The following is a 24,596-nucleotide window of genomic DNA, read 5'->3' on the forward strand; positions in this document are numbered from 1 at the left end:
ACATACTCTACCTGCTGAGCCAGCCAGGCACTCCTGTTATACAGGAGTGGAAGTATGAGTCCTCCAGGTTTGTTCTTCCTTTTCAAGATTGTTTTGGCTATTTGGAGTCCCTTGAGATTCCATATAGATTTTAGGATGAATATTTCTATTTCTACAAAAACATCATTGGGATTTTGGTAGGGATTGAACTGAATCTGTAGATCACTTTGGGTAACATTGTTATTGTATCAATATTTTGTCATCCACTCCATGAACGGAGGATTTCTTTCCATTTATTTGTCTTATTTAATTTCTGTTAGCACTGTTTTGTAGTTTTCAGTACATGAGTCTTTCATTTTATTGTTTGAATTTATTCCTAAGTATTTTGTGATGCTAATAAAATTGAGTTGTTTTCTTAATTTTCCTTTCAGGTTGTGTATTGCTAGTGTATAGAAATGCAACTGGTTTTTGTGTGATGATTTTGTATTTTGCATTCTCACTGAATTCGTTTCTTAGTTGTAGCTTTTGTGTGTGCATATGTAGAATCTCTCAGCATATGAGATCACATCATCTGCAAATGAAAATAACATTACTTCCTCTTTTCCAATTTTGATGCCTTTTGTTTTTTCTTGCCAAATTTCTCTGGCAATGAATTTTAAGTACTAAGTTGAATAGAAGTGGTAAAAATTGGCATCGTTGTTCTATTCCTCATCTTCAGGGAAAAGCTTTCAGACTTTCACCATTGAATATAATGTTGGCTGTGGGTTTTGCATATGTGGTTTTTATTACGTTAAGGAAATTATATTCCCAGATTTTTGAGTGTTTTTATCATGAATTTTGTCAAATGCTTTTTCTTCTGCATGAACTGACATGATCATGTAGGGATTTTCTCCTTTATTTTATTAATGGGGGTATATTATATTGATTGATTTTTGTATGTTGAACAATCTTTGCATTCTGGGAATAAATCCCACTTGGTCATGGTTCATGATCCTTTTAATATGATGCTGGATTCGGTTTGCTAGTATTTAGTTGAGGACTTTGCATCAATAATCATAAATTATATTGATCTATATTTTTCTTTTTCTTATAGTATCTTTGTCTGGTCTTGCTATCAGGGAAATGCTGGTGTCATAGTATGACTTCTCAAGTGTTCTCTCCTATTCAGTTTTTTGGATGTGTCTGTGAAAGATTGGCATTAAATGTTTGGTGGAGTTCACTAATGAAGCCGTCTGGTCCTGAGCTTTTCTTTGTTGGAAGGTCTTTTGATTACTGATTCAGTCTACTTACTAGTTGTACATCTATTCAGTTTTTCTATTTCTTCCTGAGTCAGGTTTGGTTGGTCATGGGTTTCTAGGAATTTGTCCATTTCATCTAGGTTATGCAATTCATTGGTGTACAATTGTTCACATAATTGTTTTGTAATACTTTTTATTTCTGTAAAACCGGTGATAATATACCCATTTTTATTTCTGTAATTTGAGATTTTGGTAATTTGAGTCTTCTCGCTTTTTTCCTTAGTCAATCTAACTAAGGTTTGTTTTGTTGATCTCTACAAAGATTTAACTTTTGGTTTTGTAGATTTTCTCCACTATTTTCTTAATCTCTATTTATCTTTGCTCTAATATTTAATATTTCCTTTCTTCTGTTAGCTTTAGGTTTAGTTTGATTTTTTCCAGTTACTTAGGTATAAAGCTAAGTCATTGATTTGAGTTCTTCTTTTCTTTTTTTTTTTTCTTTTTAGATATTATTTACTTATTCATGAGAGACACAGAGAGAAAAAGAGAGGCAGAGACACAGGCAGAGAAGCAAGTTCCACGTAGGAAACCTGATGTGGGACTCGATCCCTGGGATGTGGGACTCAATCCTGGGTCTCTAGGATCACACCCTGGGCTGAAGTCCGCCCTCAACCCCTGAGCCACCCGGGCTGCCCCCCCTTTTTTTTCTTTTTAAGAGTAGGTGTCTAGCGACGCCTGGGTGGCTCAGCGGTTGAACGTGACTTCAGCTCAGGTCATGATCCTGGAGTCCCCAGATCAAGTCTCACGTAGGGCTCCCTGCATGGAGCCTGCTTCTCCCTCTGCCTGTGTCTCTGCTTCTCTCTCTTTCTGTGTGTCTCTCATGAATAAATAAAATCTTTAACAACAACAAAAAAGAGTAGGTGTCTATAGCTATAGATTCCCTCTGAATGTCACTTTTATTGTATCTCATATATTTTTGTATACTATGTTTTCATTCATTTTTGAATATTTCTAATTTCTGTTGTGATTTCTTCTTTGACCCATGAATTTTCTAGTTTTATTAATTTTTAGCCTCAATCCATTGGAAAAAATATTTGTATCACTTTGATCTTTTAAAATGTATTAAGACTTGTTTTGTGGCTTATTATATGGTCTATCCTGGATAATAGTCTATGTAAGTTTGAGAAGAATGTATACATTGTAACATGGAGTGTTATGCATTGTTAGGTGAAATTGGTTTATGGTGTTATTCATGTCTGGTTCTCTGGATCTACTATCTGACCTATCCATTATTGAAAATGGGGTACTAATGTATCTTATCAGTTTACCAGACCTGCTGTAACAAATATCACAAACTAAGGAGGGTTTAAAGCAAATTTATTTTCTCATAGTTTTAGAGGTAGGAGGAAGTCCAAACTCAAGGTGTCACCAAGGCCATGCTTTTTCTCACAGTTCTAGAAACAGAGTCTTCCTTGTTTCTTCTTAGTTTCTGGTATTTGTCAGCAATCTTTGGCATTCATTGACTTACAGATGCATTGTTCCAGTCTCTGTCTCCACCATCACAAGGCACTCTCCTTGAATGTCTCTGAGTCTCTGCTTATATTTTTATAAGAACACAAGTCATTGTGATAGCCCCACCCGAATCCAGCATAACCTCATCTGGACTAATAACATCTGCAAAGACTCTATTTCCATATAAGGTCATATTCATAGATATCAGGGGTTAGATTTCAACAAATCTTTTTGAGAGTCTTAATGAAATCCACAACAGGTGGAATCTTACAATTGCTGATGACATTTATAAAATATATTTAAACATTTCTAAAATCAGGATGCATTTTACAAATTGGAGGTATCTAAGATTCTGTGTAGCATATTTCATAACGTGAGCATTGCTCTGAAGAAAAAAAGAGTGGCTGACAAGTGTGTGGGAGTATGATGTTTAGGTTGAGTGGTCAGAGAAGGTTTTTTTTTTTCCTAATGCAGGTGACATTTAAGTAAAGAATAATTACTTAGAAAAAGCCAGTTATGCAAAATCTGGAGCAAGAGTATTTCATTTTTTTAAAAGATTTTATTTATTCATGAGAGACATACAGAGAGAGAGGCAGAGACACAGGCAGAGAGAGAAGCAGGCTCCATGAAGGGAGCCCGATGTGGGACTGGATCCTAGGTCTCCAGGATCATGCCCTGGGCTAAAGGCAGTGCTAAATCGCTGGGCCGCCTGGGCTGCGGGCAAGAGTATTTCAATCAGAGGGAGTAGTAAGTGTAAAAGCCTAGAATTGGAAATAAATTTGGTATGCTTAAGGAATGGGAAGAAAACTAGTCTAGCTACAGCATGGTAAGGAAAGAAGAGGTAGAACAAGAGAAGTATGAGGAACTTACTAACATTAATAACATAATAAGAACTTACTAACATTAAGAGTTGAGACTATGTCATTTCTGAAGGTAGATTGTGCATGAGAGTAAAGTCACCCCCAAAGACATTTGATACTATAAGCAAATACTTTCTAGTTTCTATACCACTACTAATCCTTTATTTGGATCTCTTTGATCTGGAAACAGATTCTTGTTGGACTCAATATTTTGGAAACTCACCTCTTTTGTGAATTATCTAGAATCTTTATGTTTTTTGAAAAATAACTTCTCAACTTTGTGTTAAAATACTCATTGCCATTTCTTCACTAAAAACTAAAGTCTTCTTTATTTCTCTAGAAGATGCAAGCAAAGTATTCAGTTCTTGAGCAAAATCCCACTGTAGAAACAGAGTCTTATTCTCCTAATTTACCGGAAAGGTGAGTACAATTTTACACACCTCAATGTTGTCTAATTGTGTCGGGGTGGAGGGCAAATGTCATGCTGATCACCCATTGTGATGCTAGGAAGAGGCCTCTTTGGGGTGTGATGTCATTATTACTGTCTTTTTGTTTTAGTGACATAAAAGAAGCAAAAATGATGAACCAACAGAGCAAACAAAGGCTAAGGGTAAAAAGCGCAGAAGCTTCTTCCTTTGAATTCAGGACTTCTGACATCAGTGAAAAGGAAGGGTTAGTTTTGCACTCTGCTGGACAGAGCAGTTCTTTTGACCTTTTGGAGCTAAATTGTAGTTGTAACAAAAATGCTGATATAGCCACAGAGTGGGAGACAAAGGCATTTCCAATTGCTGGGGAGCCTCTTCAGAAGCATCAAAGTTTGGACTGGAGCTCCATTTTGTTTGGAGCATATCCAAATTCTAAACCTGCAGATGTAGCAGGAAGATATTTTAATTCAAAGAGGCCAATAATGAGGACCAAATCAATTCCCTTTGAACTGATACAACAGAGAGACACCAAGGAGCTGGATGTCAAGGAACATGCTTCTTGTTTGGAATCTCAACCACACAACTTTTGTCTTGAGCAGCCTCAAAAAGCAATGCATGTTTCTTCAGCAGAACTGAATTACTCACAGCCATCTGACTCTCAGCACGAAATGTGCAATACCTCTGATGCAAAGTGGCAGGACTCTAGTGCTGTTGATGTATATTCTTACATGTCTTCAGAAGATCCTTATTTTTTATCATTGTCACCAAGTAGTGCTGGTTCTAAGATGTCTCTTGATTTACCTGAGAAGCTAGATGGAAATGTTTTACCTTGTTCTTCATTGCCAACATCCTCCACAACCCTTTTTTCTTGTTACAATTCACATGATTCTTTAGCACTGAGTCCTCCAACTGATGATCCCCTACCAAGCCAAGAGACAGCAGTAGTAGTAGGTAAGTTATTTTTAGAAGTTTATGTGGAAATTTGGATTTCACTCTGTTTCTATAGATTTGATTTCTCTCAGTCTCCTCCTTGTCTTTCTCTGCTTTTGTCTCCTTCTTCCTTTTCCTTCTCAAAGAAATAAATTCCAGAAATGTTTTACTGATGTGGTAAGTCAAGAAGTAGCAATAACAAATATGTAATAGTGGTGAAACAGGCAGCAATGGAGGCATTCAGATCTGGTGCAGGATCTATGCCAGTAAGGGTGCTTCTAAAAAAGGCAATCCCCATTCCTTGGAATGTATCAGAGGTCCACAATTTACCCTTAATATCCAGAAGCAACTTCCAAAGGAACAGTAGAAAGGATCTGATCCACAGTACCACGTGATCACTGGGGACTTTTATCACACAACCATGTGGCTGCACTGAGTTGAACAGATCGCTAAGAATTGAATTTTCTTGCTGCAGCAGTTGGAACAGGAGGATCCCATCCTTGTGTAATAATGTAGTAGATGAGAACATGTATTTGGTATCCTGTGTAGGACTTTAATCTTATATACACCATTACTTTCATACTCTTTCACATTCAGAATTCTGGATTTTTGCATATTACGCATATTGTTTTTGTTTTATTGAGTGGTTTGAAAGTAGAAGTAAAAAAAAAAAAAGTAGAAGTAAATATCCTGCTAGAGATGATCATAATAGCTTGATATGGAAGAAGGTGAAGAAAAGAGCAAGTTTAACTCTCCAGGTGTATTATCAGAAATTTATAAATAATATTTTACTTTAAGAGGAACTAAGGAAAGGGTTTTTTTTTCTATAACATTATTTATTGTACAGCGTTTCTTAATAAGATAGACATGTGGATGTATAGTTTGTTACAAAAATATTTCATCTGGATCTAGTTCCTTATTTATTTTATATACTTTGATCTTGTTTTATAATTTAAAGGATTTTTTTTAATATACCCACAATACCTTAAACTTCTCTGAGCATCATCATTAAAAGCAAATCCCGGGATCCCTGGGTGGCGCAACGGTTTGGCGCCTGCCTTTGGCCCAGGGCGCGATCCTGGAGACCCGGGATCGAATCCCACATCAGGCTCCCGGTGCATGGAGCCTGCTTCTTCCTCAGCCTGTGTCTCTGCCTCTCTCTCTCTCTCTCTGTGACTATCATAAATAAATTAAAAAAAAAAAAAATTTTAAAAGCAAATCCCATCTTTAAGGATTGTAGCATCTTGACATGTGTGCCACCTGGTGGCAGCTTCTTATAATAGCATTTGAATTTTTCTGTAAAAATTCTCAATTTTTCTGTAGAAAAACAGAAAACCTTGTTATGCCATTGTTTTGTAAAAAACCTAGTCTTCACTGTAAAATGAAGAAGAGCTGCTAAAATCTTTATAATACCACCCACTCTGTAACTGAATCCTTGGCATATTTCAAAGTGCTTTATCATGCTTTATTGTTTTCTTCATAAAACAAAAGGGTTATATAGAAAACAATTCAAAACTTCCTGAATTAATATCATGTTCTCTATTATCTTAACTGTGACTCAGTAAAAAAATCTTTTGGACTTTTTTTTTTTTAATTTTTTATTTATGATAGTTACAGAGAGAGAGAGAGAGAGGCAGAGACACAGGCAGAGGGAGAAGCAGGCTCCATGCACCGGGAGCCTGATGTGGGATTCGATCCCGGGTCTCCAGGATCGCGCCCTGGGCCAAAGGCAGGCGCCAAACCGCTGCGCCACCCAGGGATCCCTCTTTTGGACTTTTAAAAGAAATACTAAACTTTGAAGCAGCAGCAAAACCTCCTAGGTTTGCAACTTAAAATGGAAGAATTTATTTTGCTTTTCCCTTGAGTAAACACTTACCAACTTAAGTATTGTAATGATGCTTGATGGGCTTTAGAATATAAGAATTTCCTTTGGATTTTTCTAATTAAAAATTATGGTTGTATTTCTGACACTTTGGATAGCAACCCCTCCATTGATGGATGATGAAGTACCCCCTCCACTTCCTGAACGGACTCCTGAATCTTTTATTGTGCTGGAGGAAGCTGGTAAGTACAGCTCAGTAAGTGTAAAATAAAGTGTGGATTAACCAGAATACTTCTCAGGTCCTGCCAATGTTCCTGTGTGCTATTGCTGAGTAACATTTGCATTGTTCTAAACGAGAATTACAACACTCCTAAGAATTGGGCCATATATATTTACTTTCTTTCAGGAGAATTCTCACTGGGTGTTCCCAAATCCTTATCTTCACCTGCGAAGGCAAAAGTTGGAATATCACGAGAATGGAGTGGAACATCTGAGTTAAATACATCTGATGACTCTGTGAGACTTAGACCAACTAAGGTCAATAACTTTTTTTTTCCTACTCATCTGGATTCAACAGACCATAATCCTACTCCTTGTATTTTTAACAACTATCACTCAGTGAATGCTGAGCAGGTACTACTGTGGTAGAGGATATGGGGTAAAAATATGGATAAGATGCAGTCATTGCCCTTAAGAAACTTACAAGTTTGGGATCCCTGGGTGGCGCAGCGGTTTGGCGCCTGCCTTTGGCCCAGGGCGTGATCCTGGAGACCCGGGATCGAATCCCACGTCGGGCTCCCAGTGCATGGAGCCTGCTTCTCCCTCTGCCTATGTCTCTGCCTTTCTCTCTCTCTGTGACTATCATAAATAAAACAAAACAAAAAAACAAAAAAAAAAAAACAAAACAAAAAAAAAAGAAACTTACAAGTTGGACGTGACTAAGGAAGGCTTAGTGAAAGAGGAAATATTTGAGTTGATACCTGAAGGATAGGCAAAATAAATATTTCAGAAGTAGGTAGCCTGTTCATGGTAGCCCTTTGGTAGGCTATATCATGTTTACGGTGATAATATATTGTAGAGAATTTTTTTTTGAGTGACAGATGTCTGTATTACTTGAGATAAACTTTTCAGAATAATGCTCCCCACTTCTGGAAGTAAAATCCACGCTTCAGTAATCTTTTACATGTTTGTATATATTCTATGAACCAACTACCTTAAAATTTCAGAGATTGGAAAAGTAATGAATTAAACAAACATTTTTAAATGCCTACAATTGCAATGCTTGTAGGCAAATAGTCTCTTTTTAATTACACTTTTATTTATTTATTTTTTTAATTTTTATTTATTTATGATAGTCACAGAGAGAGAGAGAGAGGCAGAGACACAGGCAGAGGGAGAAGCAGGCTCCATGCACCGGGAGCCCGATGTGGGATTCGATCCCGGGTCTCCAGGATCACGCCCTGGGCCAAAGGCAGGCACCAAACCGCTGCGCCACCCAGGGATCCCTTAATTACACTTTTAATTCATTAGTAGTTATCATTGTTGATAATATACACACATGTAATGATCTTTATCTTAACGACTTCTAGAGCCAGGAACAATTACTCCTTTTCCAATGTCATGAAGTAATTTCAGTTTCAACAATTTACCTCCAATTAAATTTTCAGGGAAATGTTCTGAATACAAAGGAAATAAATTTTAAAAATCAGTGTAGGACCAATTGCCATGACATATAAAAATCACCATAAGGTTATAGCAGAAGATATTTGCAAATGATACATTCAATCAGGGGTTAATATCTAAAATATATAAAGAACTTATACAAGTCAACACCAAAAACACTTAAATAATCTAATTTATAAAATGGACAGAAGACATAAATAGACATTTTTCCAAGGAAGACATACAGATAGCCAACAGACATAAAAAGATGCCCATCGTTAATCATCAGGGAAATGCAAATCAAAATCACAGATATCACCTCACTCCAGTCAGAATGGTTGAAATAAAGAAACATGAGGAACAAGCATTGGTGAGGATGTGGGAAAAAAGTAACTGTCATGAATTGTTGGTGGAAATGCAAACTGGTGTAGCCACTATGGAAGACAATATGGAGGTTCCTCAAAAAGTTAAAAATAAAATTGCCATATGACCTTGTAATTCCACTACTGGATACTTACCCAATGAAAACAAAAACACTAATTTTAAAAGTTATATGTACCCCTATGTTTATTGCAGCATTCTTTATAATAGCTAAGATATGGAAGCAACCAAATGTCATCTCTAGATGAATGGATAAAGAAGATATATATATATATATATATATATATATATATATACACACACACACACATAAGCACTTATCTTATACACATATGTATCATGGGATATTATCCAGCCATAAAAAAAGAATGAGATTTTGCCATTTGTGACAACATGGATGGACCTGGAAGATATTATGCTAAGTGAAATAAGTCAGAGAAAGACAATTGCCATATGATTTCACTTGTACGTGAAATTTAGGAAACAAAACAAATGAACAAAGAAAAAGGGACAAACAAAAAAACAGACTCATAATTATACAGAACAAACTGATGGGTTACCAGCGGGGAGGTGGGTGAGGGTGTGAGTGAAATAGGTGAAGGGAATTAAGAGTATACTCATCATGAACAGCACTAAGTAATGTATAGAATTGTTGAATCATTAAATTTTACACCTGAAATTAATATAACATTGTATGTTAATTATACTTGAAGCTTAAAAATAATTTAAAATTTAAAAAATTCATAAGCTCGCTTTGTAAAAAAGAAAAAGAAACAAGAAATAAACTTACAAAAAGAAAGTAAAGCACTTAAAATTTAAAAAATTCATAAGCTCGCTTTGTAAAAAAGAAAAAGAAACAAGAAATAAATTTACAAAAAGAAAGTAAAGCACTTAAAGGGTAAAGGATGCGTTTTCATAATTTGGTGTGCTTCCAAATTGAAAAATAGGCTCAACATTTCACAACTGTCTCTCTAGGTATATGAAATATGCTTTCAAAAGTGCCTTTTATTGCTTTGAGATTGTAAATTTCTGTACATATTCTTCTTTCACTTTTCCTTTCTTTCTTTTAGAGTGTAAAACTCCGGAGTCCCAAATCAGGTAAAAAAATTTCCTTTGGCTTTAGATGACATTTAGCCCTAAGAATTTATACTATAAGGATGACTCCTTAAATTTAGAGTAGTTCACCTCTGGAAATGGCATGGTTCCCATAATAGTTCCCACTATTTATTAGTTTATTTCTGATTTTTCCAGGCTAGGAATTTTGTTTTGTCAATGGCAAGGTAAACACAGGATTTTAAAACTCTGCTCCTTGATATATAATCCTTTAAAAAAAACCCAAAACTATTTTATGTAGAATCTCTTAAAACTTTGAAGCTTTTTTATTTTATTAGGTTTTACTGTTGTTAGCAGTGTGACTCTTTAGATATTTAACTTGCTGTTGCTTCTCCAGGACTTTTGAGCTTTGCTTGTTTTTTTAAAAAAAGATCTTATTTATTTGAGAGAGAGAGTGAGACAGAGTGAAGAAGCAGGGGTAAGGGCAGGGGGAGAGGGAGAAGCTGACTCCCCACTGAGCAGGGAGCCCCACTTGGGGTTCTATCCCAGGACTCCGAGATCATGATCTGAGCTAAAGTCAGGTGCCTACCTGACTGAGCCACCCAGGCGCCCTAAGCTTTGCTTGTTTTATACATGGAATAACAACATCCACAGCTAACATAACTGGGCACACAAAGGTACTTTACATACGTTATAATACATGTAGTTGCCCTTAACAAATTATTCATGTGAACGTGTTATTCAAATATACATAGGTAGTTTAACATAGAGATTAATGAACATGGGCTTTGGAGTCTGATAGGCTTTTATTTAAATCTTTAGCTTACCAGTAGTTATCAAAATGTATGACTTTGGTGAAATTATATACTTTGTTGATTTTCCTCATTTATAATACCAGGATAACAGAATTCATTTCTTAGAGAATTTTTTAAGGGTTGAGTCAGACAATGCATATAAAGCTTTTAACACAGTGGTTGTCAAATAATAAGCTCTCATTAAATGCTAACTATTACTATTTTTATTAGATAATTATTAAATGAGCAATTCCTAAGCAAGTTCTATATGTTTTATGCAGTGTTAGCATAGGCAGGATATGTAAGAGAAGATACTGTTTAATGTTTATATTCAAACTGGGTAGGCAAAATTAATATTTACTTGGAGCCACTAACTGATCATCTGTGTGTCGCTGATTATAATCACCAAGAGTCTGGAAAAAAAGGAGGTATCACTGGAGTGGTTAGGAAAGGCTTCACTGAGTAGAAGAAAGAAATTTAAGAATATGAGTAGACAGGGGATCCCTGGGTGGCGCAGCGGTTTAGCGCCTGCCTTTGGCCCAGGGCGTGATCCTGGAGACCCGGGATCGAATCCCACGTCAGGCTCCCGGTGCATGGAGCCTGCTTCTCCCTCTGCCTGTGTCTCTGCCCCTCTCTCTCTCTCTCTCTCTGTGACTATCATAAATAAATAAAAATTTAAAAAAAAAGAATTAAAAAAAAAAAAGAATATGAGTAGACAGAGGAAAAAGGAGGTAATTCCAGGAGCAGGGATCAGGATAACGTTGACTTAAAAAGTAGAAATAAGCATGATGAGTGTAGAGAAATGGTGAGTAGGTTACTTTAGTTGTAATGGAGGATCTATTCAGGGAAATATGGAAAATAAATTTGGATAGATAAAATGTGGAAAGATTCTGAAGGATTTTAAAGGTAGGCAGATAAAATATCCAGGTCAAAGAAATCTATATATAAAGAAAACAGATTCATGGTTGCCAGTCTGATCTGGGGGAAATGGGGAGTGACCGCTAAATGGATATGGAGTTTCTTTTGGGAGTAATGAAAATGTTTTGGAGACAGGTAGTGGTGATGGTTGCACAATGTGCACATGCTGTCATTAATAGCACATTTTGTTACATGTATTCCATCACACACACACACGCACAGGTAGGCAAAAGAATTTAGATTTAATGCAATAAGTAATAAGCCTTGTAGGTTATTCATCAGGGGAGCAATACAATGAAAGTGGTATTTTAGGGAGATATTTGGCAGGATATCATTAACTGCAAGTTATCTTTAGTTCCCAGTATATATCTTAACAGCAAACTGGCAGATGATAAGCAACTTCAGAATAGATATCAAATATTTATTAAGTGCCTACTATATGCCAGGTATTATATTAGGTGCTGGAAATAAGTGTTGTACTTTACTTTTGCATATCACCCAGTGTATAAGAAAGAAACAAGGGAACTTGCTTTAGAGACAAATTTTAAGGCCTAAAGAACCCAAAGACCTAAGATAGATGAAACTCTACCATTGAACCACATTTTCATTTTCAAAAGACATTAGTATAGTATATAATTATACTCAGCACTATATAATGAGATTATCATACACCCTTTGTATCTTCAGGACTTCTATTGTGGGAAAATAGCTCTACTATTTAAGATTCTTTATATCAGAGAATATTTCAAACACATTTTAAGCTTACCCTAATAGCATTATCACACCAATGTAATTAACAATAATTCCTTATTATTATCTAATCTCCAGATTTTATTCCGTTTCCTCAAATTGCCTCAAAAATGTCTTTTTTTGCAGTTGGTTTATTTGGATCTCGATTCAAAGTCTACATACTGCATTTGGTTTATATATTTGTTCAGTCTTATAAAATCTGTAACAGTTTCTCCTTTTTATTTTTTTTTAATTTTTATTTATTTATGATAGTCACAGAGAGAGAGAGAGAGAGAGAGAGAGAGAGAGAGAGGCAGAGACACAGGCAGAGGGAGAAGCAGGCTTCATGCACCGGGAGCCCGACGTGGGATTCGATCCCGGATCTCCAGGATCGCGCCCTGGGCCAAAGGCAGGCGCTAAACCGCTGCGCCACCCAGGGATCCCTCCTTTTTATATTTTCTTATGCTATTTATTTGTAGAAGAGCATAGGTCGTTTGTGCTAAAGACTGCAGATATTCTGGATTTTTGTTGATTGTATTCTCATGGTTTTATTTCTTAACATGTTACTCTATCCCCAGGATTCTGTGTAAAATGGCAGTTAGAATTAGAAGCTTGGAGGTGCCTGGGTGGCTCAGTTGGTTAAGCGTCTGCCTTAGGCTCAGGTCATGATCTCACAGTCCTGGGACCAAGCCTTGTGTAGGGCTCCCTGCTTAGTAGGGAGCCTGCTTCTCCCTCTCCTTACTGCTTGTGCTCTTTCTCGCTATCTCTATCTATCAAATAAATAAAATCTTTAAAAAAGAAAGAATAAGAATTAGAAGCTTGATTAATTTCAAGTTCAATTCCTTTGGAAGAATACTTTTCTAAGAGAGTACAAGTTTCTGATGAATCATAGGCTTATTGGCTAAAACACTAGAGGAACAAAATACTTGAGGCTCCAGTTATGGTTCAGATAATTTTTTTATTTGCTTGTGTAGGTTAATATTGAAAAGTATGGAAAAGTTACAAAACATCAAAAGGGGGTTTTGACATAACTTGTTGGATTGTTGTTTTGTTTTCTTTTGTTGTGTACTCTTCTTATTACAGATCAACATCAAGATCGTTCTTCTCCCCCACCACCTCCACTCCCAGAAAGAACCCTGGAGTCCTTCCTTCTTGCTGATGAAGATTGTAAGTGGCAGTATATTCCTCTCAAAAAAGCTATAAAAAATGAGACTTCTAAAAGATTAACAATAAAGTAGGACCTAAATGGAAAAGGTATAAAGAACGATTAAACAAGATAAAAATAATACATTTAAAAAGACCTGTAATGTATTGCAAAAATAAGGCATAAAAAAGCCAAGCTAAGAATTACTGAATATATCACTATATATAACCCAAAGGCTTAAAAAGCTATGCAACAAAACTTTTTTTTTTTTTAAGGTATGCAGGCTCAGTCTATAGAGACTTCTTCTACTAGCTGTCCTAGTACCATGGAAAATTCAACATCTTCAAAGCAGACATTAAAGACTCCTGGAAAAAGTTTCACAAGGACTAAGGTAAAGAAGATGGGAGTTTTAAGAAATATGCCAGAGTCTTTCCGTTTCTGAAGGTGTTCACACTCCCCGCCTCCCCTGCTGCCAGAATCAGGATGGAAATTAGATTGTTTATAAGAGAAGCAGATTGAGAACAAGACTGTTAATCATTAGGGGAACTGATTAAAAAAATCATAAATCATAGTATACGCATAGTATATAGTTTAAAAAGGAATAAGAACTTCCTCAGTATATTTATATATTATTTATTAACTTTTCCTTAAAAGGTAGGAAATATAATCTATATTTGTATTATAAGGTACAAGGTATAAGGTACTCTGAAAAATACACAAGAAATGAACTATAATGGTTATCTCTGAAGGGAGGGTTAGAAACTGGGTAGATGGAGAGCAAAGATGGGAGCATTTTGACTACAATATTTTGAATTATAAATAAATGATTGTTTAAAAAATTTAAATAATTTTCTGAAGAATATAATTTATTAAATATCTATTTTATAGGAGAGTACACTTCTGTTAGGTGTTAGGAAAATAGAAATATCATAAAGGACACCCGCCCTTGAAAAGAGAACAGTTAATCCATTGGAATAGAATGCCTATATGAAACAACATGAAAATATAAACAAAAAACAGATTAAAAACATACATGCTGAGATATGTTAAAAAAAAAAAAAAGAAATATAGATCAGTTCCTGGAAGTTAAATAAGTTAGGGACTTCCCCATAAAGGAAGCAGAATGGGTTTGCTGAATGGATGGAGCAGGAAGTGGCATGGTTAACAGTATGGAGTGGACCTTAGTAAATTTAGCTCAGAATGTGATTGGCCAAAGTTCTTGGCTAGAATGAGAATGGCTGTATATCACAGCTATCTTAAGAAGCTATTGTGGATTCTGGAATGGTCCTGATAAAGAAGAAAAGTAGGAACTCCTTTTTTCTCTGATATTTTTATAGCACTATTTCTAAATATATAGGGTGATTCTTATGTGGATGGGAAAAAGTAGCAAGGTAAAATCAAGGGAAGACTTTGCACTGAATTAAAATAGCAAGATGGAAAAATAATTTTGTGTGTGATGGCTATTTTTAAGGAAATTAATCCTTTCGACTGAAGTCTATATTTCTACTTCATTAAAGTGTTTTGGATTTCATAGGAAATAATAAAAAAACTAATATTTGCCTTTGTATTTTTGCAGAGTTTGAAAATTTTGAGAAACATGAAAAAGAGTAAGTTTTTTTTACTTGTATTTTAGAATACATATACCACTTTAGCAATTACATAATTTTTCCTTATATAACCACTCTGTGAAAAAATTAACAATATTATTCCTATACAGAGCCTTGCTATGTCCCTTTGTATCAGAACAAACACTCCCAGCCCTTGTAGTGTGAAGCTCCACAATGCTAATACTGGAAGGAAGTAAGGGGAGGAGGAGTTTTTGTTTAATAGACAAGAATGAGAATATGATGTTTGGCACTTTGTACTCATCCTAATACACTGTCATACAATTGTGTTATTTAAAATTCCTAGCAGCCTAACCTCAGATGTATTTTCTTTGAAAAGTGTCACAGCAAAGCATATTGTGAAACAAATGTGTTGATTTAATGAAAGAAGCAAAGTATTGACACGTTCCCATTTTTGCCAAGTATTATTAGCAATAAAAGTCTGTTGCTTATTATTTTTGCTATATTGTAATGAAAACAAAACCGAAAGACTCTTGAAGCTGTGGAAAACTGATTATCTTAGAAATCCTTATATATAACTACGAAGTATATAAAACATAGTGATACACTTTTTATACATTTGATCCACTTGGTTAATCACCAAGGACCAAACAGGTATTTGGCATTATACCAGTGTCATAGGAAGGGACAGAGAGTACTGAGAAAACACAATTTATAGTATTGTCTATATAAGACGGTTTATAGTGAAGCTTATTTCTTCTAACTATTCTCTTCACTTGTGGTCAATAAACTTGTGCGAGCCTGCCTTCATTGACACTATATCTGATCTTGGAAGTGAATGGATTTCTCAGCTATGAGGGCTAAAGTATGATTGGAAAATATATGCTTTCCTCTAAAGTGAGTCAAAAGAGAATTTAAACATTTCAGAGGGAACTGTAGTATAGAACAGCCCAAAGCAAAGCAGTGACTGACTTGAAAAGCTAGCCAGGTTGGTTTGAACAGTTTAGCTTATGAAACACCTAGTTTTCTTTCTCTTAAAAAAAAAAAAATCACCTTTTTTTTTTTTTTTTTAATATATAAAGCCCAACTCTATCTTGGGGATAGGAAAGACACAAAAACTTCAGGTAAGTTTAGGTTGGCATAGATTCTATATGTGGTGGGACTCTAGAGACTCTGAATCTAATTTCTAAGTAAGACCTCCGAAATCATTCTCTAGATCTAAGCTAATTTCAATTTCTCAGTTGCTTTCATCCTCCGGTCTTTTGTCCTTAAATGAAGAACAATATCTGGCCTTCACAAGTGATCCTGAAGCTTCAGATTTATCTGCCTGTACTTAAGTAGGTGTCCTCTTACCCTTCTAGATGGTTCATGACTCATGAAGTCCAGTAGTTCTCCCTTTAGCCTGGATCTCTAATTGATCTCTAGTTAAAGCTGGTCCTACTTTTAATAAAATGGGGATTCTTCATCTGTTGTTTTAAGCTGACATTAAGAATAGTGTCATTCATTCATTGAATATTCATTGAGTGCCTATTATGTGCCAGGCATTCTGCAAGGCACTGGATATATGATGCCAAACATAGCAGGTATTGGGCTATGCCTTTACAGAACTTAAGTCTAGTGACGGATTCGGATATTAATTCACAGATGCAGGGTAACACATGGTGATAAATGCTGTGCAGGAAACCAAGAGGGTAATTATAAGAGAGAATAGCAAAGGGGATTTATTTGGAATAAGTGGTCTGGGAGACCCTTTTTAAGTAATGATTCAACCTGAGACATGGAGGAGTAGCCAGCCAGGGGAAAAGTGGAGAGAGGAGCTCTCTAGATAGAGGGAACAGCATATGCAAACTCTCTGATGTGTGAGTTTGGTGTGTTGTAGGAATTGAGAGGAAGCCATCATAGCTGCATGGTATTAGGAGGAAAGAGTAGTAAAGTGTGGCTGACAAGATGGTGCAGGTGAGGCAGAAGGTTAAATCTTTACAGGTCATGTTAAGTAGTTTAGAGTTTATTCTAAGTACAATAGGAAGTCATTGAAGAGCTTTGGGCAGAGATGTTACATGATGTTTTTCAAAAAGATCACTCTGGCTGCTGTGTAGAGAATGAATTACAGGGTGACAAAAATTGAAGCTATCAACCATGATGCCTGATGTCTGCTTTTGGTGGGAAACTTTAATTACTCAGATATCCTCCAGTTTCAAGTGATAGGAAACCCAACTTAAGCTAGTTTAAGCAGAAAAGGGGAATTCATTGGTCTGTAACCAAGAGAGTTCAGACGATATAATCAGGACCTAATCTCATTCCATATCTCCAGCTTTGTTTTACTCTGTGTTTGCTCATTCATAGGCAGGCTTTTACCATGTGGTTTCAGACTTGTGATGGAAAAAATGAGCTCTTTCCTGGTTGCTCAAGCAACAGTCTGATGACTAGGGCTGATTGGGCTTGATTGTCTTGGTTTGGTTCATTTGCTCATCCTTGAAACAATTATTATCAGCGTATTCTGATTAAGTATAGCAGTGTCATGCTATCAAACTATTATTAAAATATTTAATAATTGTTACACATGGACAATGACCAATAAGAAATGAGGTCAGATCTAAACAACTGGTATGACCATGGCAATGTACCAACTGAAAATTAGCACTAGTCATAGGTCAATTCCTTGATCTAAGGATAGAATCAACTTCACCAGAAGTATGAGAGCTGAAAAATTGGGGAGGGGTGATTTCCTAAAGGAAAACTCAAGTTCTGCTATGAGAAGGAGGAATTAATGCTGGGCAGGCAGCATAAAAATATCTATGACATAATATAGTTCTACTGGAGCTGCCATAGGGGGGAAAAAAACAAGATATTTCATTAAATGAGAAAAGTAAATTATAGGATAGTCAGTCTTGTTTATGTAATAACATAATAAAACTAAGTACTTACAAGTATATTAAATTCAACCACATGGCACTGCCATTTTGGAAAACAGAAACAAAAACCAAACTGTGACAAGTCAATATACAAAATATCAGTTCTCTCTGATATATATATTTGCAGAATCTTTGTCCTCTGTGATAAAACAAAAACAACATTCCCTTTTGGCACACTTTTCTTTCTGAAGGATGTATATAACTCTTAGTTCATATGCAGTTTAGTGATAATTGATATGTCCTAAACTTTTGCACCTTCACTCATTTCTTTTTTTTTTTTTTTTTTTTTTTACCTTCACTCATTTCTTATTCATGTCTCTAACCTGAGTGCTTAGTCCAATGCTTGGCACATAACAGGCATTCAATAAATATATATTTTAATGGAATATGACTGAAATTCACCATGTACTCCTAGTGATTCATACTCAAGTACCTCCATGAAGAGGGCGTTTTTTCTTGAATCCTAGCATTAGGCATGTGTTTATAAACATAGATGCAGTCCTCACACTGTACACTGAAAATGCTGACAACCAAAGGAAAGGTGAATATTTATAATTTCTCCCTAATCATATGCTGTTTTTACACCAAGTTTTACAGATGGTTTATACAAACCTGACATTATCTTTTTTCACTGCTAGGTAGTGTACATGCAAGATGTGAATGATGTTTTCACTAGATCATTTTTAAAAATTGGGCAGAAACTGTTACATGATTAAGGTTTTGGGAAGATGAACTTATATTTAAGCCTAGCTATAAGTAGCTAAAATAGCAAAACAAAGAAACAAAGCCATATATCAATGTTTTGGGGAGATTCTGGGCCTAACTAGAATCATTTATAATGGGGAAAAGATAGGCTAGAAAGTGAAGGAAGATATTCAGGAGTAAAATACTGTACAGACATGCCATAGGTGAATGAATGTGGAACACAAATTATTTAAAAATGTGTTGAGTGATCAGAGTGCAGGAGTGCATGGGTGGCTCAGTAGGTTAGGCATCTGCGTCTTGATTTCAGCTTCAGGTCATGATCTCAGGGTCGTGAGATCCAGCCTGGAGGCTGCTTAGGATTTCTCTCTCCCTCTACCCCTCTTCTCTCCCCACACTCCCCTGCATGGGCATGCTCTTTCTCTCCTCTCTAAAAAAAAAGTGATCAAAGTGCAAAGTAAAATGAAATAATAAACCACAGTGTGAATTCCCCAAGAAGTTGATTCACAATGTAATGGATGTTATTTCTGAATTCTCTGGTGTTTCCCTTTAGTGTTGGGCTTTACTGTACAATCCATTTCCAAAGGGGAAAAAACCCTTTCAAAAAACACCCACATAAAAATGAGATTATAGTGTTAACCTATTTGTAAGCATCTATATTTTGTTATATTTTATGGTAATATGTTTACTTGGGAGTATTACTTTGGAGGAAATGTTTAATTTCAAAATTATGTGGTAAGCAGTAATAAGATAAGCAGTAATCAGAGTCTGCCTTCATTTTTTCCCTTACATTTTTTTCTTCTGATTCTAGGTATCTGTAATTCTTCCCCACCAAAAAAACCTGCAGACTCTGTTCAGTCAAATCACTCCAGCTCCTTTCTGAATTTTGGTATGTGTATTATTTTCCAGCAGAGTTAAAAAAAATGTTTATCTTATAGTATGATACAACTTAAAATATGATTCAAGGTTGATGGTAAGCCCTTATATTTGTATTCTTTCCATGCAATTTATCTTTTTATTTTTGACCTTAGCTACCTCTCAACATCTTCCCTAGGCCCGAAATGCCTAGCATAGCAGAAAATGAAGCTAGGTAATCAAATGACTCTGTTGGCATGTAGTAAATGAATGTGACTAGCCAAAGCCAAATAAAGAAATTCTGAGATGCTAGGATACTCCATTTCATACCTAATCAAAGTTATAAAAAAATACAAGTGTGATCATAAGAACAAGAGTTGCTATCTAATCTTATATTGCTCATTCTCCATAGGAGCTGAAGCACAAATTTTGACAGTTTAAAGGAATTGTTTGCCACACTGCTCCTAGCTATAAACTTAAAATAATTTCATATTATTTTAAGCATCCTATTATACTATAGGACATAAATTCATGATACTCTTTAAGATAGTATCACATATACTATAAATTTTTGTAAGAAGTACAGCAATTGATGTAGGCTATTATTACTAAATTTGTTACCCAAAAGACAGACCCCCTGAAACGGTCCGGGAGCCTCCTAGGGTTCCGTGGGACAAGACCTTGGAAACTGCTGCTCTGTAGTATTATTCTTATCTGCATGGTTAAAATTGTGTCACTGCCATGTCCAGATTGCAGGTGGCAAGAAATTGAGAGGAAAATGTGGAAGAGGTGTGGCCTCCTCTTCTGGTCTTGAGGTACTTGGCCTGGAAGTGGCAACATCATGTCCACTTACATTCCCTTGAAGGGAATTTGGACATGTGCTACATCTAAATTGCAAGAGCAACTGGGAAATGTAAGCAGTTGCTGAGATACAATCGTATTCCTGAGGAAGGAAGGAAAGATTTTGGTAGACCAGTAGCAATCTCTACCACACCTGGATAAAGGTCCCTATTCATTCCACCTTGGCAAAATATTTAACTAGAATCTCTGTATATGTTTCTTGGTCTGTAGAGTTTTACTTGGATTCCATTAACTCTAAGGTTTAAAGTTGTTAGGGGAAAAAGAAGTTATTCTTATGAAATCATTTAGTTAAAAATTTCATATAGATTACTATATAACCTATGAAAAAAGCACCAAACTTTGCCTGAACACAAATGTTCCCTTGCTTCGTTTTCTCTTAATCAGTGATACTACTTGAGTTAACTCATGACCCATCTAACTTTACATGTGATCTAATATGAAGATGTGATCTAATATGAAGATAAACTGTTAGAGAGCCTCTTCCGTATTATTTCTTCTGAAATATGTTTAGATTTGAGTATTTACTTACTTAAAAAGCACAACTCTTTGACATTTTTTAGAAAAGAAGCAATATAAATTGTACTGTTTTACTTAAAAAGGCATTTAAATGTGAATTTTAAAAATTTGTGGTTTATAAACATTTTTATTTTTCCTGAATTGGCCTACATGCAAAAAATGGTTTGTTCTACTCAGGATTTATCAGTGAAAAAGACTGAATATAGGTATTCCTCAAATTTCAAATACTTAGTACTTGTATATTATGTTCTTACTTCTGTCCACTTGGGGGTTATAGTCAAGTTATCTGGACTGAATAGATGAGTTTGTGACTGTGTCTATGAAACTATATAACCAAAAATATTTTTCCTTCTATTTTCTTTTTTATCACTCAAAGGAGTAAAACACACATGAACTTGGCTGTGTGCTTCTTCTCCCTCCAAATTTTTATCATCACTATTATTAACTTAGTTTCTTGTTATATCTTCTTTTCTTCTCTTCCCTACTCTCCTTTTCTTCTAGTTCCGATATAGGTTTTTTGTTTGTGTGTGTGTGTTTCTGATTGAAGCAAAACTTAAGTAGTTACTATGTGCCAGGCATTGTGCTGGATGCTTTAACAAATATCTCCTCTGATCTTTTCATTGGTTCTGTTCAAAGCTTTCATTGTTTAATTTGAGCAGTTTAAGTTGCACTTAAAGTTGTCAGAGTACCTTGAAAATATACCTTCATCAAAGAAAAGTCTTATATTGAAGTGATAAAGAGACATTGTTATCAATCTGTAAATTTTTTGAAGGGACCTAAAAATAGTTTTGTTTGTGTAAACCTTGTTTTCCTCCTTTTGTGGTGGTGGTGGTGGGGTGGGCGGAAAGAGTGTTTGAAGGAGACGGATAAATAAAAGTGATTAACTACTTAGTTTTTCAGGATTGTTTATTAGTTTATTTTCTAAGCTTTTCAAACACAATGTCTTAGTAAGTTGAGTGCTTTCTGGGATGAAGTAGAAATTTAACTGAATTTAATACGATGATTTTGTAAAACAATAGTGCTTATTTTTCTGAAATTGAAATTTTCCAGTTTTTTTTTTTTTTTGATGAGTGTGTGGTGGGTGAAAAGATGCAGATGTAGGATATTAAAAAACAATTCAATTAACAAGTGGGCAAAGCACTTGAATAGACATTTTTCTGAAAAATACATGGATGGCCAACAGGTAATGTGAAAAGATGTTTGATATCACTAATCGGGGAAATGCAAATCAAAATCACAGTGAGATATCACCTCACATCTGTCAGAATAGCCATTATCAAAAAGACAACAGACATGAAATTAGCTAGCCTGTGAAGAACCCTTGCCTGTGTGAATAAAATTGGGATAGCCATTATGGAAAACAATATGGAAGTTCGGCAAAACACTAAAAATAGGGACATCTGGGTGGCTCAGTAGGCTAAGTGTCTTCAGCTCAGGTTATGGTCCCAGATTGAGCCCCGCATCCAGCCCTGCAATCTCCCTCTTCCTTTGGCTGCCACTCCCCCTGCTTGTACGATTTCTCCATCAAATAAATAAATAAATAAATAAATAAATAAATAAATAAATAAAATCTTTAAAAAATTTTTAAAACCCCACGAAAAATAGAACTATCATATATGATCCAGCAATCCTACTTCTGCATATATGAAATCATTACCTCAGAAGAAATGTCTGCACCCAGTGTTCATTGCACCATTATTTACAATAGACAAGACATGGAAACAACTTAATTCTCCATCTGACAGATGAATGCATAAAGCAGATATATATATATTTCATATTTTTATGAAATATACATTTCATATTTTTATGAAAAGAAGGAAATCCTGTTGTTTGAGACAACATGGATGAAACTGGTGGGCATTATTATACTGAGATAAGCCAGTTGGAAAAGACAAATATTGTATGTTTTCACTTATATGTGGAATCTAAAAAAGCCAAATTCACAGAAATATAGAGTAGAATGGTAGTGGCCAGTGGCTGGGGGAAATGGAGATAGAAGTCAAAGGGTATAAGCTTTCAGCTGTAAGATGAATAAGTTCTGAGGGGTCTAATGTACAGCACAATAATTATATAATTAACAGTACTGCATTTTATACTTGAAAGTTTAGAGTAAATCATAAATATAATCACCATGAAAAAATGGTAATCATATGAGGGGATGGAGGAGTTATGTAGCCTTAATGTGATAATCACTTCACAATATATATGTGTATCAAATCATCATGTGTACATCTTAAACTTACAGATGTTATAGGTCAATACTATGTCAATAAAACTGGAAAAAGGATATTACAGTTTACCCTTGAACAATGTGGAGGATAGGGATGTCCCCCTGCCCCTGGTGTGTCAACAATCTACAAAACTTGAAATCTCCCAAAATGTAACTCCTGATAGCGTACTGTTGACCAGAAGTCTTACCCATCATAAATAGTTGATTAACATATTTTGTTTGCCCTATATATCATATGTTGTGTTCTTACAATAAAGTAAGCTAAAGAAACACCGTTCAAGGGTCAACTGTACAGGCTGAATTACCAAAGGTTGTTAAAACCAGGGTTCTTCATATAATTTTTACCATTATTAAATTTGTAAGTGTTCTACGAAATTAAAATGTTATTAGTGTTATCATTTATGCATTAAGTACTATGCCTTTACAATCTATTATTAAAGTGATCCAAGATACTGCCTTTTTGAAAAAAAATCCATGTATTTGCATATATCATATGCTCTAAAACCTAATAATTCATTTCTATACTAAAAAACTTTTCATTCAATTTTTTGTTCCCAGGTTTTGCAAATCGTTTTTCAAAACCCAAAGGACCAAGGAAACCACCATCAACTTGGAATATTTAACACAACTTTGGAATATAGGCTGCAAGTTCATTTACAAATAAAAGTACTAGAATACTGCTACCTAAAATAAGGTTTCCATATTCATAATTTCAACAACGAAGATACTGTAATGTGTTAGTAGCAATATTAGAAAAAGATATTCAAATAAGTGCCAGAAATTTTACATTTTCATCTTATTTCTATTGAGTTGGAAATTGGAAATAAGTTTGTCACCTGAGCTTAAGTAGAGAATGCTGTATGAGAAACAGTTTTAGAATGGACTTATTTTTCACTTTGGAAGTTATTTTTATTCTACTTTCTACAGAAACATAAACTTCAAAATATTTTTAAGAATTGGATCTCAACTGTTTACCTTGCCAGAATTTACTATACAAAGCGTTTCGCAAAGTCGGACTTGTGGTTGTGGGACAGTGACTATTCCCTGGGAGTTATTTTTGCCTAAATTCCTTGCACATCTCCCCAAAGATGGAAAACTAGAGAAAAGGAGAAGTTAGATTTAAGAGAATAAGTAAATCATGAAACTCTTTGCTGTTTGGTTATATTCACTAACAAGATGTTCAACTGCATTTGTGTCTTTACCAAAGCTATTCAGTTACCAAGTCTAGAAGAATAATCAGCAAAATAGCTATCTTTTGGTAGCATTTTCTTCATTTCAAAGGTCCTACATAAACACGTGCAACTTATATCCAACCAACTGGAGGTTTTAAATTTTTCTATATGAAATATGGACCTGCCTTATTTTAAGAAAATCTGAGTTTTCAAAGCTGATTTTACGTAACAAGTTAGCGAGTAATTAGATTCCCCTGAGTTCTCCTAATGATTTAAAACTTAGAAAAAGTTTAACTTTTAGAAACCAGAAATAAACAGCACTTGTTCTTCAGT

General features: G+C 35.2%; 1 protein-coding gene across 4 annotated transcripts in view; it reads left to right on the forward strand.

Moving 5' to 3' along the window:
* PTPN22 (protein tyrosine phosphatase non-receptor type 22) overlaps positions 1–24,101 on the forward strand; it is a 63,567-nt gene extending 39,466 nt beyond the window's left edge. Inside the window, exons 12-22 of one of the 4 annotated variants that reach the window (XM_041755882.1) lie at positions 3,930–4,009; positions 4,148–4,965; positions 6,925–7,008; positions 7,173–7,399; positions 9,880–9,907; positions 13,387–13,470; positions 13,723–13,838; positions 15,024–15,054; positions 16,095–16,136; positions 19,438–19,515; positions 23,650–24,101. In XM_041755882.1, coding sequence (XP_041611816.1) covers positions 3,930–4,009; positions 4,148–4,965; positions 6,925–7,008; positions 7,173–7,399; positions 9,880–9,907; positions 13,387–13,470; positions 13,723–13,838; positions 15,024–15,054; positions 16,095–16,136; positions 19,438–19,515; positions 23,650–23,714 — 1,653 coding nt within the window. In that variant the 3' untranslated portion in view covers positions 23,715–24,101. The remainder of the gene's footprint in view (positions 1–3,929; positions 4,010–4,147; positions 4,966–6,924; positions 7,009–7,172; positions 7,400–9,879; positions 9,908–13,386; positions 13,471–13,722; positions 13,839–15,023; positions 15,055–16,094; positions 16,137–19,437; positions 19,516–23,649) is intronic. The other 3 variants (XM_041755884.1, XM_041755883.1, XM_041755885.1) reach the window with 3 other exon arrangements.
* Positions 24,102–24,596: the final 495 nt, after the last annotated feature.

Source organism: Vulpes lagopus, chromosome 5, assembly GCF_018345385.1.
Source record: "Vulpes lagopus strain Blue_001 chromosome 5, ASM1834538v1, whole genome shotgun sequence".
Classification (NCBI taxonomy): Eukaryota; Metazoa; Chordata; class Mammalia; order Carnivora; family Canidae; genus Vulpes; species Vulpes lagopus.